We start from the raw sequence: 18,625 nt of genomic DNA, 5'->3' as shown, positions 1-18,625 counted from the left end.
GATGCCAAGTAAATTTAAATCTACTCCTCGAGAACGGTTGTAGTAAATACTAGTTAGTACGGAGTACCATTCCATTGGTACAAACCGTATAGATAGACACCCGTGGATGTACCATTTTGATGGTAGGAGAGAGTCAGGTACCCATACCAGTACCGTAATATGCAAGTAAACATAGATTTTAGTGGTGGGAAGAGCGGACTAGAAACATAGAAATGTTAGTTATTGGTCTAAGACCTGAACTTAATGTATACAAATCTATTTAACCAAGATTCTTTTTCTTTATCACCTGATATCACCACAATTCTATATAGATATCCATCTAGCCATCCACTTTTCAGTCACAGCCTTTGCCTCATCAATCAATCCCAGCTCTAATAACAACTGTACCGATGCCCTGATCCCACTCTCCAAGGCGCTGGAGATCCAGGCACTCGTATAACTGGTCCCCTCACCCGACATGATAATGCCTTGTTCGACCTGAAAGAAGGCCGGCATGAACGCCTTCCTCATCCCAATCTCTGCACGCGCCCAGCTGACCGTCTCGTATTCATCCAGAAGCCAGCAACGGCGATTGTATCGTCCGGTGTATTGTTCATACACCACGTCGCCATGAATTTCCGCCATCGCATCGACGACGTACTGAACGTGCTCCTCCTCCGGGATACTGGCCCAGCGTAACCCATCGTCACTGCCGGTGTAGCTGGCCAGCATCACACCCGGTCCGGTGCTGTTGATATCGTACGAGGGATAGCAGATACTGCCGATTCCTGGTATGTCCGTGATGGTGCTACAGCTTCCGTAGATTGGCCGTTCCAACTGCTCCCAGAATCTCGTCTGGAACTGCAACGCAACCTTGCACACTTGGTCATACCCGTACGTGTCGATGGCGGTGGAAAGCAAGGGACTAAAAGCAGGCAACCGCCAAGTTCTCACCAATGCCATCGGCGCCGTGACAACAGCATAGTCGTAGCTGGCATTCTGAAAAGTGCGATCAAGCGGCTTTGTTTTCCATTGCAGTGTCACCCGCTTTGTCGACTGGTTATAGCTCACCCGTTGCACCTTTCGATCCATGTGCGTGATATCATCAACCAATGGATGAAACGCAAACGGAAGTCTCGATAGACCGCCGTCGATAGTCTGCCATGTCGTCGCTGCGAAGTAGACCGACCCAAACACAAAATCCCAGAAACTATTTCCGCCTGCACCACTCAAAGCCACAAGCGTCGTGTTAAGCGCGTAGCCCAAGTAGTTGTGCAAGTACGCGAACTCAGACCAGTCGTCGCCGCCGAGGCCGTTCAGGCCGGTGTCAAGCCAGGACTTATGTGCCCTAAACATGTTCGTTGCCACTTCCCTAAGGAAGGTCTGGTTGCGGTAGATGGCGCTGATAGCGCCCTCCGCAGCTGTGGTTACGGGGTCAGTCACCAACTCCGGCACCAGAGACGAGTTCGCTAAGATGTCGGCTTGGGTGGGGATTTTGCCATTGGGCAGGCGGATCCCGCCAACGGCGTACAGCCCATTGGGACTGCGTTGGAGCCAGGGGATGAAGGAGACGGTGAAGTTTGGATTGTTGCCGTTGCGACGATTGATTTCGTCGTCGAGGTCGAAAACGAGTTTGTGGTCTTGGATTTGCAGCGTCTCGTTGGTGGCGCTATACTGGATAGAGAATGGAAATCGCAGGGGACCCATCTCTAAGGCCGGTTGATTAAATGAGAACTTGCAAAAGTGGTAGTCCACATACCTTGATATTGCCTCTCACTTGGGTCGCCAAAGTACGCTGTGTGAACTCGACCACCCAGCCGCTGCGCAGCTTCAATGATAGTAACATTTGTCATGCCAGACTCATTGAGAGCCAACCAAGTCATCAAGCCAGCCATGCCCGCGCCAACGATAGCTCAAAAGTGGAGAGTTGCGAGTGGGTTGGAGACCGCGGGCTTCAGCATCAATGCCGCTGGAGTTGTCCATTCTGATACCCATCTCCTCCTGTCGCTTCTTCAAACGGCTGCGAGTCGTCCTCGGCGATGGTACAAGAGACAAGCTCTTGCTCCGACCCAGTAAGTTCTGGTGCTGGTCCCAAGCCGAGAGACATCCTCCTGACGCAGCGTCTGCTGGGATCAACCAGACCAGGCGATCATGTCGGCGATCGGTTGTTCGCGCAATCAAGTGGTGTGCCTCGCCCGGCGTTTGCGCTTCGCATGAGCCATAAGTGAAAATGGTTTCTGAGGGGATAAGCGCGGTGTAAGTCACATGAATGTTTGCAAGTCCGGAATTAAGTGCACGCTTTATCTCAAGTTGGATAGGTAGTGATGCTGCCACGAGAGTTGGCAGCAACAAAGTCGGCCACCGCATCTTTCCACGATAGACAATTGAGAGGGCAGAGATTTCAGGGCAGAGATGAAAGCGGGAAACAGCAAAAGCACTTACCTTTACGCTTGTATGCGGTATTATGCACGTCGTATCCATGCCCACGACCTGGGAGCTTACCAATCTGCAGTCACTTGAGCAGTACTGCCTCACTATCCACCTTTGTCCTATTAGGAGCTCACGGAGGGTGTCATGTTTGGAGTCGGAAGGAGCTTTATTCGATAATGCTGGCTACAATAGCCCCGGCAGACTATTCGGCCTGTGTGTGCTACGTAACAGTGCCGAAAAGTTTAATCAATTTGAAGCATGATACTACTAGTGACCTGAAGAGCTTTACCTAGTTGGGTAGGTGATGAGATAGAAGATTCTAGTGGGACTTGCAACCAATCAAATGCATCCATTACTCGGCCCTAAGGCGTTGTCACACTGCGTTGTTACTAGGCCAAGTTTACCAATACAGGAGTCATGAGGTGGATGATCTGAATTTTATCTACTTACGGTACCTGGCTGAAGTATTCGTAGCACAGCGCTAGTACTCCGTATATTTGCAGCAAAACAGGTTCCAAACATAACACTTAAACTTTGAGCAATTAGATGGTATTGGTGGGACCAATCGAATGGATAATCGTTAAAGAAGCTTCTAGACGTTGATGCGGCGCTGTATCTGAACTAGTTAGCTGCTACTAGCGCCCTGCTACGAACAATTATTCTCCTTACCCTAGTACTGTGTGTGCAGAATCTATCTACAGAATGCGTTCGGAACGGTATATTCGGCGTTTGGGTCTTGGCGGGTAATTTGTCATACAAATTGCTAGCAAATCCACCCACCTTGACTATAAGTAATATGAAGATTCTACACAGAAATTGATACATTTTGTCGACGTTGTTGTGACTACCCTATTAGGAAATAGATATAGAAATATGGTGTTACAGAAATCGCTCTATCCTCTGGCCTCTCTGCCCCTGCCTCGGCCTCTGCCTCTGCCCTCCCCTACACCCTATTTTAGCGCTTTTCTGGATGATAACAAGACCCTGTGATAAGGCCCAGCCTTAGAGACGCTCTTTACACACGTCTGGATTGACGAAGACCTTACCGATGATAGGGGGAGCAAGAAGGAGGAGGGGAGGGAGCGCGCACGCCTCTCGAGCTAAGGTTTGAGGTGCTCTGGGCAATCAGGATGAGCAGTCGATAGCGACATAGCTATAGCAAGAATAACAACACCAAGGATATCTATCTTAGTACTTATTTGGGAAGTAACAACAAGCTCAAGATTACAGCAAGAGTGGGATGATCAGACTGTTAGATAAACTCAGGAATGCTACATACGAGTTACTACTGCGGAGTCACGCCAAGACCCAAATGCTGAATATACTGTTCCGAACACATTCTGACCTATTTAAGGAGGAGGAGCAGGCTAATATAGTAGGGCGTGCGAAGTCACGTGACAACGGGCTTGGCACTGTGCTCTGCCACTGCCCTATTCCAAGCGGGAGAAGGCCCTTAGATAGTTACGTTGTATACCTAAACTACCGTCAATGTGTGGTTACTACGTAGTTTAAGCCTGACCGTACTATGATGTAGCTTGTGTAAAATTATGGGGCTAAGACATTCTAAATCTGATTGAATTTCGTCATTTCAGACGTGTTTTTTTCGAAATCATTGCCATATGCCGATCAAATTATGGTTATCCGATGGTTATCCGAAAGTCATTTGACCATCCTTGAATGACTACGGAGTAACGATCTGTTAATCTGCTAAGGACTAACATAGCCTTATTTTCCAAGCTCAGCTCCAGGTAAGCACTGCACTGCGCTGCACTACAGCAGATCTCAGCTAGGCATCATGTGGCTCTCACTGCTGCTTGGAAGAGACCCCCTGAGAGTTAATTATGTCTAAACTACCATCAACTGGTGCTTGGTTCAAGCCTAATCATAAAATCATCTAGTTTGTAGTATAGAAATGTGCAACTAAGACATCGAAAATCCAATGGAATGGTGTCATTTTGTACGTCTTTTTTTGATATCACAGTACTCCGTAAGTATTATGGCCACATGAAAGTCAGATTTGGTCATCTGATCGCCCTTGGACAATCCTTGTAATGAACAATCCTTGTAATGACAGACCATCTGCTATTTGCTAAGGACCAATAATGAGTCATCTTCAGAGCTCCTTCTCCACGTGGTACTTCTGGTAGACGTGTTCGCATTGTCAGTCCAAGTCAATCCAAGTCAATCCAATTCTTTTTCCTTCTCCTTTTGCTCTTGCACTCCGAACAGCCTCTGATCTGCTCTCTATTAGGGAGCAACACCGCTGTGTTGGTGCCAGGCCAGCGTCATTGCCAAGCCGCTCTAGACTGTCCCTCGGTGTGATGTCTGCAGCCTGTGATTGGTGTGCTTCAAGGTCCTCATTTCTTATTGTCGCGTAGCTTGTCAACATGAGCCTCGCCGGCAGCAGCACCGATTACTGCATGCAACCCTCTTTTCTCGAAACGACAAGGCTTCTTTGCCTCTTTCCATCCCAAGCCTTCAACAACCAGAATTCGATCCTCCAGTCGGAGCATGAATGCCAGGAGTGCGCCTGTCGAGCAGAATAGCCCCAACATTGATATCTAAACATCTCTTCATTGAGGCCTTGAAGCCGAATCTTCCACACAGACTTCAGAGACTATCGGAAACCGCAGCAGGACCGGCACCACTCGCCATATATCTGTAGAGTGCTCTGCTTGGCCATCTCGTTACCAACACTTAGGGGCCTCTACGGCAGTCCAACGGGTCACAGGTTACACAACTCTTTTCGCCCGGAGACCTATCACTCGTTGCGTTAAATTCAGAAAAGTCCGGCTGGCCGCAACGGGACAAGCTTCATGCAACTCGGCCAGACCTTTCGCTTGTCAGGATAACGTGCAGCTCTCGTGGCATCCATCTTCCTTCAAACCTCGCCGATGTTTTGCGAATGCCTCAACACACTACAGCCAAGACTACCGTCCCTCAAAGCTTCGTCACTTCAAGTGTCCCAGCACTACACACGGCCAAATCTCTGGAGACGAGATGACGTTCTCTAACCTTCTACGTCACAACGTCAGAGATGCAAATGAGAAAACCAACTGTACGAACGGGCAAAGGCTGAGGAAGTCCAGCAGCTGTTCCTCGCAGGCCAGCTGTGGCTTTTGCGAATTCATTGAGGCCTCTCGTTGGGAATCAGGACCCAATGATCCTTCCACTCCCAAATCAGCGTCGGCTTGTACTTTGTGTACCAATGAAGACACAGCGTCCAGAACCTACCCGTCTCCATCCAAAAAGAGAAAGATTCTGCCGCCTCCCGTGTGTATAGACCCGGACTGCTCCGAGGTTACCTGCAAGGAGTGCCCTGAAAGTGTCTGCGACGAGTGCTCCAACCATGAAGAGAGCTGTGAGGAGTGTGTTCCACACTGCGTATCCGATTGCGTCTCCGACTGTAGGATCTCGCTGTGTGGCGATAGACCGGAGAGCAGTCTTCATGATGACTATCCCTTCGATAACTCTTATTTCGAGCTCTTTGGCGATCAGGCAACGCAGATGTTTGACCTCGATGGCTCTATACCTCAACTCCCTGTGAATACCCTACCCACCACCTTTGATGATTTAGGCCTGTGTTGTGGTAATCCTACTGCCTCAACTCCTGCTAGTGTGGGTGCTTTCGAGAATTCCATTAGTTCATATGGCGAACCAGAACACCCTCGCGTCGCAATGCAAGTTCAAAGGCAATACCGAGCTCTTGACCCCGCTCAGTCCACCTTCCTTGACAACATGTCAGTCCCTGCCCCTGCACCGGCATTCACTGATGGGTGGACACCATCATCCGCAGTGAACACTGGAGGTGCCGCAGATGGCGCAGCATCCGCTCTTGTCTCTTCATCCAGTGCGTCATTGAACAACGAGCAGATCGAAGCTGGCGTTTCCAACATCTCTTCCAAACATGACAATATTTCTGTCCGCAATTCTGTACACTCATTTCAGGCTAAGACCATGGTGACAGCACCCAAAAATAGTGCTCTGCCGCAGAATTCCACCCTGATTCCAAACCAAGCTTCTAATAGACCTTTCCGTCCTTCCGCACCCTGTCAATGGACCGACCCAGGTGGTCAATCTTGTGGTAAGGTCTTTGAACTCGGCAGTGACTTACATGAACATCTCAAAACCGCTCATAACGTCAACCGCGAGGTCTTTTGCCTGTGGCGTGGATGTCGTGTGGGCGCCCTTGGTTCCACGCCACACAAGTACGCCAACAGCGTCGAACGACACACCTGGGGCCACAGCGGATACCGGCCGTATAAATGTGCGACCTGCTCCGAAGGTTTCGCAGCCGCCAACGTCCGCGACGAGCACATCGCCAACATCCACCAGAAGAGGAAGATGTTCTCCTGCGACATCTGTTCCCATCAATGCACCAGTGCGCGGAACCTGAAAAGACACAAAGACGATACGCATAAAGACGAACGCTTCCAATGCGAATTCTGCAATCGCAACGGAAAGATCAGATTGTTCCCCCGTGGCTCGAACCTGGCGCGCCACTTCAGGAAGTGCAAGCACGTGCTTGCTTTGTTCCCCAACGCCGCCGGTGCCGCGGCGGGCAAGATCGAAGACGACTGGTTCCCGACCGGATATCGAGGCGGCCATCAAGGAATGGACAAAGCGAAGATCGTGCCGCCGCAATACCTGCCGCTGTCCTAGAGTCAGCCCTGCCTTGCAATCGCTCTACAGACGCTTCACTCGATGCCCCGACTTGCTCCGGAAAAAACCTCCTCGCACAGCGCTGCCAGCCGTGACTGCCATAGAAACTTAGTCCCTGCATCAAATAAATAGCACACCATCATCAAACATGACGGCCCACTCAAACACTCTGACAACCATTTCAGGATTTTTCACCTCTTGGCCCAAAGCACACCTGATGATTTCTATCGAGGTGGCCACAACACCTCTCCTCGCAATCCTGTTGCCCCCTTCATCCGGACTAAACCATCGGCAGCGGTGAGGGAATGACCAGGATAACTTCCTTCAAACTCAGTTCTGTTTGAAGTAGAGCCCCTTACCCACCAATGGTGTATCTGTATCTATATCTGTATGCTTTGCCCTCTCACCCTCTCACTCGATCGAGAGACTAGAGAGAGATGAAGTAGTTGTCATGGCCTTTTCTTCCCGCGCCGGAGAACAGGGATATTGGAACAGTTGTTGTTCGATGAATGATGAACGGGTCTTGTCTCTGAATCCTAGCTAGCAGACTTGGTGGGAGGGAATGGCGATTGTGAGTCAGGAAGTAGCTGAACGTTGTACTGATATCTATGTTCCCTTCGGGACTGTGTGTCGAGCATTTTCGCAAGCTGGCTCGTGAAGCTGCTACATAACCGCCCATCTCCCGAACTTAAGATCATACATTTCCGAACTCCCAACTCCTGCCTACGTACCACGGTAGTTCTTGTGATGATGGTCGTCTCGCCATCATTGCCGCCATTCGCTGCACCTCTCACTCCACTCCACCCCATCCCATCCCCATCCCCATCCCCATCCCGACTCAAAGACCCTTCCACAAGAACTCCTCAACATCCTTCCCTCCGAGCACCTCAAGCATACTCTCCCCACAAATCTTGACCAACTCCCTACATCCAAACAGCTGCATTTTGTGCTCATTCTCCTTATACCGATCCGCAGCGTCGAGCATGGCATCGAGGAAGCAGAGACAGTTCTGGCCCGTCGGGGCTTTTGGTTCGCCTGCCTGATGGGTTCGGTCGCTGATGAGGGACACGATGCGGATGCACGAGAGGTAGACGGCGAAGAAATTGACTTTGGCGATGGGGAAGGGGCCGGTAAACTCGGGGAGGAGGGCGTCGTGAAGACTGTCGAGGCGGTGCGGTTGGGAGGAGTCGTGTTTGGGATGGGCATGCTCTTCTGAATGTGAGCATTGATGGTGATGGCGTTTCGTGCCCTTCCCGGAGGATGGTGCATCTTTCTTTGTATTTGTGATAGCGTAGACTCGGTCCCAGAGGCTGTGGTCGAGATGGTATCCCCTCTCCTTGATATAATGAAGTAACGAGATCTTTCGGTACTCAAATCTTGCGTCGTTGGCCTCTTTCTGCAACGGGAATCCCGCCGTTGCCTTGGCAGCGCGAGGTGGAATGCAGACTTTATGAGAGCCAGACCTGTGGTGCGAAGCATGCGGATCGAAACGGAGTCTGCCGCCCATGTATCGGAAGCAGCAAGCCTTGAAGCTGCGTCTCGGACGTCCACCTGGGAACAGGATATCGCTGAACGTATCGCAGAGCTTCTCTAGCAAAGGAATGGATACCAAACCGGTGCATTCTCGAAGGACATTGTAGACGTGCACGACAGAGCCGACATAATGTCTATAGCTGAACAGGCGTAGGCCGTAGAAGAAAAGCAGTTCGAGCATCTCGAGGATGTGGGATCCGGACACCCAAGGTGACTGAAAGTATAGATCGAATACCTTTTCTCCAAGGAATGCTTTGAAATCGAGGTGTAAGTTCTGCAAATGAAAAGCTAAAGTATGACAACATCTGCAAGGCATGCTCGAGTCCTCCAGCACGGCACCCATGTATGGGACTGCTTCTTGTGCAAACCTGAGAGCCTGCAGCCGGCAACAGGAGGGTGTACAGCCACGTGGCGATGCTAAGAGGTAGCTTTTGTAGGTTTCGAGAAGCAGATGAAGCCCGAAAGAGCAACGAAGACTGTTCGAGCTATCTTCCTTGTGCGTAAGAAAGTAGCCTACATCTGCATAGACTGGTGTGCCCAGGCGAACTATGCAGGTCGGCCGGCATCTGGTCTTAACATGCCGTTCAATGTTATGCAGGAGCATGGAAAGGCACTCATGGTCCATTGGCGCTGAATCTGAACCTCTGCGGAGAACGATTTGCGAGGGCCTTGGTACGGTACAAAATTTCTCGTCAGAATCTCGGTCCTGATGGTCCTGCTTGCATTCGGAAAGCAGATCCCAGGCTTCTTTGAGGGCTTCAACCTGTCGCGTCTTGGACGAATCCATCTCGTTCCCGACATCCTGCGAAGTCTCCAAATCATGATTTATCTGTACGAATTTGCTCCGCAGAACATCTGGACTCGAAATGTTGCATAAGATCTTCAATCTTTGCTCAATGTCCTCAAAGGCCGCGAAGGCAGCATGTGTGATGAATGCCGCCAAGGTCACCGGCGTGGTACCTTGTGCGGCTTGCTCCCAAACAGCCAGAGCTACCCGTTGTAGGTCACATATTTTCTATTTCATCTACCATCAGCCAGGGTAAATATAAAACGATACACCTGCAAATGTACCTGGATTTTCTCGCAAAGATCGAAAGCATCACCCAGGTGATCGTCAACGAGTCGAGGGGTAGTAGATGATTCCGTCACGGCTGCTTGGATATCCCTCGCACATTCATTGCACTGACGACCTGCTTGCGTGAAGGTAGGATCAAAACCGTCATCAGAGTCGTGGAGACCAAGTAGCGCAAATCGATTCGGTAATGCAGGCTGATTGTCTTTGTGTGAACGGCCTAGATTTGGTCGCTCACAATCTTTCCTGGGTCTGGCACAGCATTCACAAAGTCCCACGTATATCTTGGTCAAGCTGCGTTCAGGTAAAGCAGTTGTTAGCAAGAATGAACGAGCAGCATGTCTCTCTTACCTCTTTGTGAAATACTCGTGATTGATGGTCTCCCGATCTTCCAGCCCTGGAGGACTTTCAGAGCGAAAGAACTTGCTCAGCTGCGTACGAGCAGCTATGGCTTCACGGAACTGAAAATCAATTATGTCAGGCATCACTACTCTCTTCCTTTGTACAGCCTCCGCGAGGTCCAATAAATCCCTGATGGAGACCGTTTGAAGGCATCTCTGATTTTGCGCGCTATGGGTAATGAGCCAGCTAATGACAGCTCGTGTGAATTGTTTGTATTTGACATAGACGTCCAGAAGATGTGGAGCTACGCGGCTGCGGTCGGGTGAATGCGATGGATTGAAGGGGGGGGGGGTTGTAGCTAAGCTCAATTCTAATATGAAGGGTCATCCGGACCGCGGCTGGATGTGTAGAGAAAGCTGGGCGAGGTTGAAAGTAGGAAATAAGTCTAGAACAGCTTGTACACCAGTGAATGTTGGGCACAAAAGAGATAAGGAACAGTGAAGGACATGTGCATGATTGAAGCTGGCGGAAAGCAGTAGACGCGAACCACAATGAGACAATGGATACATTCCGATCGGCAGACAGGCCGAACACATGGTTTGAGGACCTTGAAGGAGCTTCTTTCGCTTCCATTGAAATAAAAAGCGAGTGCAGAGAGAGTGCATGTGAGGACCTTGAGTGGTGCCATGTGGTGGACAACAAAAGAATTGCAAAGACACTTTGTGCTTGGCACAGAAAACTGACGTCATCCCATAGAAGGATTGCGTGATGAGCATTTAACATTTAATGTAGTATTCATTTCACACAACTGGATGGAATACTCGTACGGCTCTCTGATTGTCCCTCTTTTAGGCAGTGCATACCATCGAGCCATCGAATATGAAGGCGCTGTTACTCATCAGCCTAACAGAAGGCACGACAGCCTATCTCTGAGGCTTCCGGCAGAGAAGATTGCGCTTTGCTGGGACAATGTCTGTGGTGTGGGAGCATTGGAAAGGAAAGAGGTTGATTGGGAACCGGGGTCATTGTAGTCAAGCAAGGGGCATCGAGTGGTAGGAAGCAAACAAACGGTAAGGCACACCATTGGACATGCTGCAGTAGTGCTTTGAGGACCTTATGGTCAACTCACACGTTTCTCTTGGAGAAACCAAGAGAACGCCTTGAACATAGTGTTGATCCATCTAGACCAAGCTCCATTCATAATATACATGAAGCAAACTGCGATGCGACGGCGCTAACAAAGCTGTAACAATACGCACCACCCTAAAAAAATCACCAGTAACAGCAACAAAAAGCGAGGGGGTATCAGCTGAGACTGGTAGCCGCGCTTGAAAGAAAGAGAGAAAGAGAGAAAGAGAGAAATCTCATGCAATGTATCTTCCCGCATCCTTATTCAAACGATGACCACCTAACTTTAACTCATGTAAGTTGACTGACGGTAAACCCTTCTCTGTATATGCGATGGAATTCCTCTGATCAGGTGGCCTTGACGCCAGAGGATGACGATGAGCTGGGTGTTGTTTCATGCTGCTGCAGAGACCTCAGGCCGGGAGACATCTTGGGGTCGAGGGACAGAGTCAATTTGAGCACGGCGAATGATACCGCCAGTGACCGGAAGCTGAGAGCCAACGCCCATGAGGTAAGTATCGACTTGTCGAGCTGCTTGTCGGCCTTCATTGATACCCCTGGGAGCAATTAGTACTATCAAAGAACAAATGCAAACGCACAAACTTACCAAACAATCAACGATTGACCACGTCGACAGTCACCAGCAGCGAAAACACCCGGGACATTGGTGTCAAATTGTCCAGGCGGTGTCTTGATGTTGCTCCGCTTGTCCTTCTCGATATCGCCTCCCAGCAATCTGTCCTCCGGACCCAGGAAACCCATCGATAACAGCACGAGGTCAGCAGGGAAGAACTGTTCACTACCCTCAACTGGTTTCATGTCCCAGCCACCAGTCGCTGACTTGGTCCACTCCACTCGATGAACATTGATCCCTCGTACATGACCTTCATCATCGCCGACAAAGTCTTCAGACATGACACAATACTCACGAGGGTCCTTGCCCATATGTGTTTTGACCTCAGTGTGACCATAGTCAACACGGTAGATGCGAGGCCACTGAGGCCATGGATTATCACGAGCACGCTCCGGAGGAGGCTGAGGCAACAGCTCGAAATTGGTAACTGACTTGGCTCCATGGCGGACCGAGGTGCCAATGCAGTCGTTGCCGGTATCGCCACCTCCAATAACAACGACGTGTTTGTCTTTGGCGGAGATGTAGCTTCCATCAGCCAGTTCAGAATCCAGCAGTGACTTGGTGTTTTTGTGCAAAAATTGCATGGCAAAGTGAATGCCGTCCAACTCCCGATTTGGAATCTTGAGATCACGAGCAACAGTGGCACCAGTTGCGATGACGACAGCATCGTTGCTATCCCGGAGCGACTGAAGGGAAACCTCGCTGTCCGGACCGACCAAGCAGCCGGTAACGAACTTCACACCTTCAGCGGCCATGAAATCCACCCGGCGCTGCACAATACGTTTGTCAAGCTTCATGTTTGGAATACCATACATGAGCAAGCCGCCAATACGATCCGCCCGTTCATACACAGTGACATGGTGGCCAGCACGGTTGAGCTGATCTGCTGCGGCAAGACCAGCTGGTCCAGAACCGACAATAGCAACCTTCTTTCCCGTTCTACTTTTTGGAGGTGTTGGCACCATCCAGCCCATCTCAAAACCTCTATCAATGATTGCGCATTCGATGGACTTGATACCCACCGGATCCTCGGTGATCCCAAGGACGCAAGCACCCTCGCAAGGTGCAGGACAGACTCGGCCGGTGAACTCCGGGAAGTTGTTCGTCATCAGAAGCCTGTTCAGCGCATCCTGCCATTGATTCTGGAACACAAGCTCGTTCCACTTGGGAATGATGTTGGAAACAGGGCAGCCAGTATCCGACTGACAAAAGGGAACACCACAGTCCATGCAGCGTGCCGCTTGGAACTTCAATTCATCCTCGTTCAGCCGGCTCGAGAGCTCTGCCCAATCTTTGATTCGTGTCTGCGGATTGCGATACTTTTCAGCTCGGCGAGTGTATTTCATGAATCCACGGGTCTTGTCCAGAATCAGTGCGTTACGCTTCTTCTCTTTCTTCTCATCGCCAACGCTATCTTCGAGGTCCAACATGTCTTTCTTCTTTTGCTTTTCCTCTTCTGCAAAGTCCTTCTTGCGGTGCTCCTCATGCATTGTGCGTACAGCAGTGCCTGGCAGGATTGGTAACGAATACTGAGCCTTTTTTGCCTCTTCGGCCTTCTTGGCTTCTGCTTCCATTACCCGCTTGTAATCAACAGGCAAAACTTTGACAAATCGTGGCAGTGCTCTGGTGAAGTCTAGCAGGATTCGAGCTGCAAGCTCAGAACCGGTGTAGTGGTGATGATCCTCGATCAAGCCTCGCACAAAGGCAATTTCCTGAGGATCCTCAAGACCCGATACTTCCACCATCTCCATGTTGATCTTGGAGTGGAAGTCTTGGTTCATGTCGAGAACGTAGGCGATGCCACCAGACATACCCGCAGCGAAGTTGCGCCCGACCCCACCAAGGATGAGGACACGTCCACCAGTCATGTATTCGCATCCGTGGTCACCAACACCTTCTACCACGGCGGTGGCGCCAGAATTGCGTACAGCGAAGCGCTCAGCTGCAACACCTCGGAAATAGCACGTACCGCTTGTGGCACCATACAAACAAACATTGCCAATCAGCACGTTCTCCTCTGCCTTGAAAACTGCAGAGCGAGGAGGGTAGATGATTAGACGACCACCCGAAAGCATCTTGCCAACATAGTCATTGGTATCACCTTCAAGCTCAAGCGTCACACCAGGAGCCAACATACCGCCAAATGACTGGCCAGCAGAACCCTTAATATTGGCATGGATGGTGTCCTGTGGCAGTCCGGCTTCACCGTACCGCCTGCTGATTTGATATGACAAGGTGGCCCCCAGGGTACGATCGGTGTTGACGATATCACACTCGATACGGCAAGGCAGTCCTTTCTCGAGGGCCAGTTCAGACTCTGCGATGAGCTTGTTGTCGAGTCGGACATGTAGCTTGTGATCCTGCTTCCTTACATTGTACGTAGCTACGCCGGGTCGGATAGAGTGTGCAGGTGTGAGAATGAGCGACAGGTCAAGATTCTCTGTCTTTGCGGAGCGGAGGTCATCGCGCGTCTTCAACAATTCGGCTCGTCCAACCATCTCGTTGACTGTGCGGATACCAAGCTTGGCCATGATGGCACGCAGCTCGTTGGCGATGTAGTAGAAGAAATTGATGACATGTTCAGGGGTGCCTTGGAATCTCTTCCGAAGCTCCGGATCCTGAGTAGCGATACCGACAGGACAGGTGTTCAGGTGGCATTTCCTCATCATGATGCAGCCCATGGCAATCAGCGGTGTTGTAGCAAAACCCCACTCTTCAGCGCCGAGCAAGCAAGCAATAGCCACATCCCTGCCAGTGCGCAGTTGGCCGTCAGTCTGCACAATAATTCTGCCACGAAGGTCGTTCAAAACCAAGGTCTGGTGAGTCTCTGCGAGACCAAGCTCCCATGGCAAGCCAGCGTATTTGATACCTGTCCACCTAGATGCACCAGTACCGCCGTCATGGCCAGAGATCAAAATATGGTCTGCCTTGGCTTTAGCAACGCCAGAGGCAACAATGCCGACACCGACTTCCGAGACAAGCTTGACGGAAACACGTGAACGTGGGTTGGAACATTTCAAGTCGTAAATCAGTTGCTTTAGATCTTCGATGGAGTAGATATCATGATGTGGAGGCGGAGAGATGAGACCAACGCCTGGTGTGGAATGACGGGTTCGAGCAATTGGCCCAGATACTTTGTGACCTGGTAGCTCACCGCCTTCGCCTGGTTTGGCGCCCTGAGCCATCTTGATCTGAAGCTCATCTGCATCAGCCAGGTAATTGGAGGTAACGCCGAATCGTCCCGAAGCGATCTGCTTGATAGCTGACCGCATGCTGTCACCGTTTTCCATCCTCAAACTGCGTTCTGGGTCTTCGCCACCCTCACCAGTGTTCGACTTTCCACCCAGTCGGTTCATTGCCACTGCGAGGGTAGAATGGGACTCCATGGAGATAGATCCATAAGACATCGCTCCTGTCACGAATCTTCGAACAATCTCGGTCCACGGCTCGACTTGGTCGATAGGCACAGGTGTACGCTGCTCAAAATCGAAATCGAGGAGGCCTCGCAGAGTACAATTCTTGATCTGCTCATATTCGGACAAAGAGTACGCCTCGTAAGACTTATCGTTCTTGGTGCGGACCGCATCTTGAATGTTGGCGATGCTAACTGGATCGTTGATATGAGGCTCTCCACCGTCCCGCCAATGGTACTCACCCGATTCGACCAGACCTGGGATTTCATTAATGCTGCGTGATGGGAAGCCCTTCTCATGAAATGCAAAGGCGTCCTGTGCGATAAGATCAAAAGTCATACCACGAATACGCGTCGCTGTTCCAGCAAAGCAACGGTCCACGACCGAATCATCGATACCAAGAGCCTCGAAGATCTGAGCGCCCTTATATGATTGTAGTGTAGAGATACCCATCTTGCTCATCACCTTCAAGATACCTCCGTCACAAGATGCTTTGTAATTCGCAATAATCTTTTCGTCCGAGAGATCCTTCTTGATCGACTTCTCGCGCTTCAATTTCAGGATGCACTCCATAGCCAGATAAGGATTGATGCCATCGGCGCCGTAACCAACCAACACGCACATATGGTGCACTTCTCTGGCTTCGGCAGTCTCAACGATTAGCGCAACTCTCGACCTCCACTTGTTGCGGACAAGGTGATGATGAACTAGACCTGTCGCCAAAAGAGCAGATACAGGTACTCGATCTGCAGACGTCGCGCGATCCGACAGAACGATAACTTTGTCATCATTGTGGATACTCTCCGTAGCAGCAGCACAGATATCATCAAGAGCATCCATGTAGCCTTGGATGCCTTTCATCTTCTCAAAGGTGATGTCGATGGTTCTGACGGTCCAGTCCTTGTAAAGGGATGAGATGTTCTTGAGAGCATTGAACTGCTCAATCTCAAGAATAGGTGACGGAAGCAGTAGTCGATGGCACTGAGACTGGTCCATCTCAAGTAGGTTGCCTTGTGGCCCAACGTAACACTCCAGAGACATGACGATTGCTTCTCGGATTGGGTCGATTGGCGGATTCGTGACCTGGGCGAACATTTGTCGGAAGTATTCATAGAGTAGGCGGGGCTGCTGAGCAAGGCAGGCAAGCGGAGCGTCGTTTCCCATGGAACCCAAAGCTTCCTTTGAGTCTGCAGCCATTGGACCAAGAAGCAGAGTTACCTGCTCAAAAGAGTATCCAAAAGCCCTCAACATCGGATCAGCTTGGATGTTCTTATCATCTAGTCTGTAAGAAAGATCAAGCTGCTGGGACAACTGATCATAAATGTTTGGCAACTTCAGCAGATTAGCATCGAGCCATTGTTGGAAACCTTGCCGACTGGAGACGGTGTGCTTCAGTTCAGAATCATCAATGATGCGCCCAGCCACAGTGTCAACCAACAACATCTTTCCCGGCTGAAGTCGGCCTTTTTGAATAATTCTCTCAGGGTCAATGGAGATTGTGCCAACTTCGGACGCGCAAATGATTCGGTCATCATCAGTTACATAATATCTGCAAGGCCGCAACCCATTCCTGTCCAGATTGGCACCACAGTATCGTCCATCAGAGAATGTGAATAGGGCAGGGCCGTCCCATGGCTCCATAAGACAAGCCGCGTATTCGTAGAAGGCAGCTTTCTCGGCACTCATAGCTGAATTACCTTGCCATGCCTCTGGCACCATCATCATAACCGCTTCTGGCAGAGAGAGGACTCGATTCATGACTAACAATTCCAGGACATTGTCAAATGCCGCCGAGTCAGAGCCACCGTCTTCAACAATCGGAAAAAGCTTTTCGAGTTCGTCACCAAAGAATTCCGATCTCAGTACTCCTTCTCTTGCTCTCATCCAGTTCTTGTTACCACGCAGAGTATTGATCTCACCGTTGTGGGCAAGCCATCGCAGTGGCTGCGCGCGATCCCAGGAGGGAAACGTGTTGGTCGAGAAGCGCGAATGGACGAGCGCGAAATGACCTTCGTAGTCTACAGAAACCAGGTCATGGTAATATTGATATACCTGGACTGGAGCCAATTGACCCTTGTAAACAATATTCTTGTTGCTCAAGGAGCAAAGGTAGAACCATGGCTTGTATCGCGCGTCGTGTGAAACCATCTTCCTTAGTACGTATAGTTTGCGCTCGAACTCTATTTCATCAAACTGCTCTGGATCTGTGATGTCTGGCTTGCCCCCTTCGCCATAAGCGGAAGCAAGAACAACAAAAGGTTGAAGAATGATAGGCTCGCGAGATAGAGCTGCAGGACCGAGCAGACTAGAATCCTTTGGCACTTCTCGCCAGCCAAGTGTACGCAATCCCAATGAAGTAGCGACTTCCTCGAAGCTTATCGTTGCATATTTGAGCATCTCTGTATCCGGCTTGAAGAAAAGGTTACCAGCAGCATATTGACCTAAGGGCGGTAGTTCGAAGCCAGTCTCCCGCGCGAAGTTTTTTATGAAGAACTTGTGAGGTATGGAAGTCATGACACCTGCTCCGTCCCCATCACGAGCATCGGATCCAACCGCACCCCGATGGGTCATGTTGCAGAGTAGATTTCGTGCTATTTGATGTTTCAGTTGCTGTTTTCCTCAAAATTCGTGGTATCAGACTTACCATCGCTGATAATCTTGTGGCTTGCTTTGCCCTTGATATGGCTGAAATGGTAGTCAGTAATAATCATACTTAAATGACCTGGTAAACTCACGCAGCAAAGCCTACACCACAGGCATCCTTCTCTAGGGAAGGGTCGTAGAGGCCTTGCTTGTCGGGCAACGCGCCCGCCCAGCCATAGCCCTTTTCGGGCTGGTAAGGGGTGTATTCTTGCTGGCTTCCAATGTTCACAATTTCTTCTCCATATATTTCTGCAACATCCAGGCCCATTCTTTTGGCACCTGCCTCTCCGACTGAATAGGCTCGCCTGGGTATGTTGTTGATTAAGGTTTGAAGCAAGGCTTCTGGTTCTAGGGGTTCTGTACAGACAGAGAGCGAAGAAAGAGAAAATCTTCAGATGCCGGTTGGGGTAGCACAGTAGACAGCGATCACTGGCAAATGCACAGAGACTTCGTTTCACAAGGTTCTGCGTGGTGGCGGCGAGTGATGGATATGCGGTAGGAAAAAAATTGGTACTCTGGGGCGGGGTTTGCAGGAGTACTATTGGCGCCAAGAAGCAATAGATCTTAGCGTGGTTTCAAAAGTCTGCAAACGGGGCTGAGAAAGGAAGGAGGGAGAGAGGTGCAGCAAGTTAAGCAATACTAAGGCGACGGCAATCAAAGATATTCATTCCAGGATGTTATTGCAACGTCGTAGGCTGCGTTTTACGAGGAAAGTTGGAGCCATTGCCTAGGTCTGGATAGTTCATGCAGGAGCAACAGAGCGCGGAAAAGCTTCGAGATTTCGGATTT

At 50.3% G+C, this 18,625-nt stretch overlaps 4 protein-coding genes across 4 annotated transcripts; 1 reads left to right on the top strand and 3 right to left on the bottom strand.

Moving 5' to 3' along the window:
• Nucleotides 1-303: 303 nt before the first annotated feature.
• EPUS_06305 (uncharacterized protein) lies at nucleotides 304-2,346 on the bottom strand (the record flags this gene model as incomplete). Its single annotated transcript, XM_007787407.1, has 3 exons — nucleotides 304-1,688; nucleotides 1,739-1,799; nucleotides 1,855-2,346. 3 exons carry the CDS (start codon nucleotides 2,344-2,346, stop codon nucleotides 304-306), a joined length of 1,938 nt encoding a protein of 645 aa, XP_007785597.1.
• A 3,063-nt stretch (nucleotides 2,347-5,409) lies between these two features.
• Nucleotides 5,410-7,071, top strand: EPUS_06304 (uncharacterized protein; the record flags this gene model as incomplete). Its single annotated transcript, XM_007787406.1, has 1 exon — nucleotides 5,410-7,071. The coding sequence occupies one exon, from the start codon at nucleotides 5,410-5,412 to the stop codon at nucleotides 7,069-7,071; it is 1,662 nt and encodes a 553-aa protein (XP_007785596.1).
• Nucleotides 7,072-7,909: 838 nt separating this feature from the next.
• Nucleotides 7,910-10,161, bottom strand: EPUS_06303 (uncharacterized protein; the record flags this gene model as incomplete). Its single annotated transcript, XM_007787405.1, has 3 exons — nucleotides 7,910-9,619; nucleotides 9,676-9,970; nucleotides 10,028-10,161. 3 exons carry the CDS (start codon nucleotides 10,159-10,161, stop codon nucleotides 7,910-7,912), a joined length of 2,139 nt encoding a protein of 712 aa, XP_007785595.1.
• A 1,379-nt stretch (nucleotides 10,162-11,540) lies between these two features.
• Nucleotides 11,541-18,104, bottom strand: EPUS_06302 (glutamate synthase; the record flags this gene model as incomplete). Its single annotated transcript, XM_007787404.1, has 4 exons — nucleotides 11,541-11,703; nucleotides 11,754-17,784; nucleotides 17,838-17,878; nucleotides 17,929-18,104. The coding sequence occupies 4 exons, from the start codon at nucleotides 18,102-18,104 to the stop codon at nucleotides 11,541-11,543; spliced, it is 6,411 nt and encodes a 2,136-aa protein (XP_007785594.1).
• Between the last annotated feature and the right edge of the window lie 521 nt (nucleotides 18,105-18,625).

The sequence above is a fragment of the Endocarpon pusillum genome (genome assembly GCF_000464535.1).
Source record: "Endocarpon pusillum Z07020 unplaced genomic scaffold C673589, whole genome shotgun sequence".
Taxonomy (NCBI): Eukaryota; Fungi; Ascomycota; class Eurotiomycetes; order Verrucariales; family Verrucariaceae; genus Endocarpon; species Endocarpon pusillum.
The sequence above is the reverse complement of the archived record's forward strand: the minus strand, read 5'-3'. Positions and strand labels throughout refer to the sequence as shown.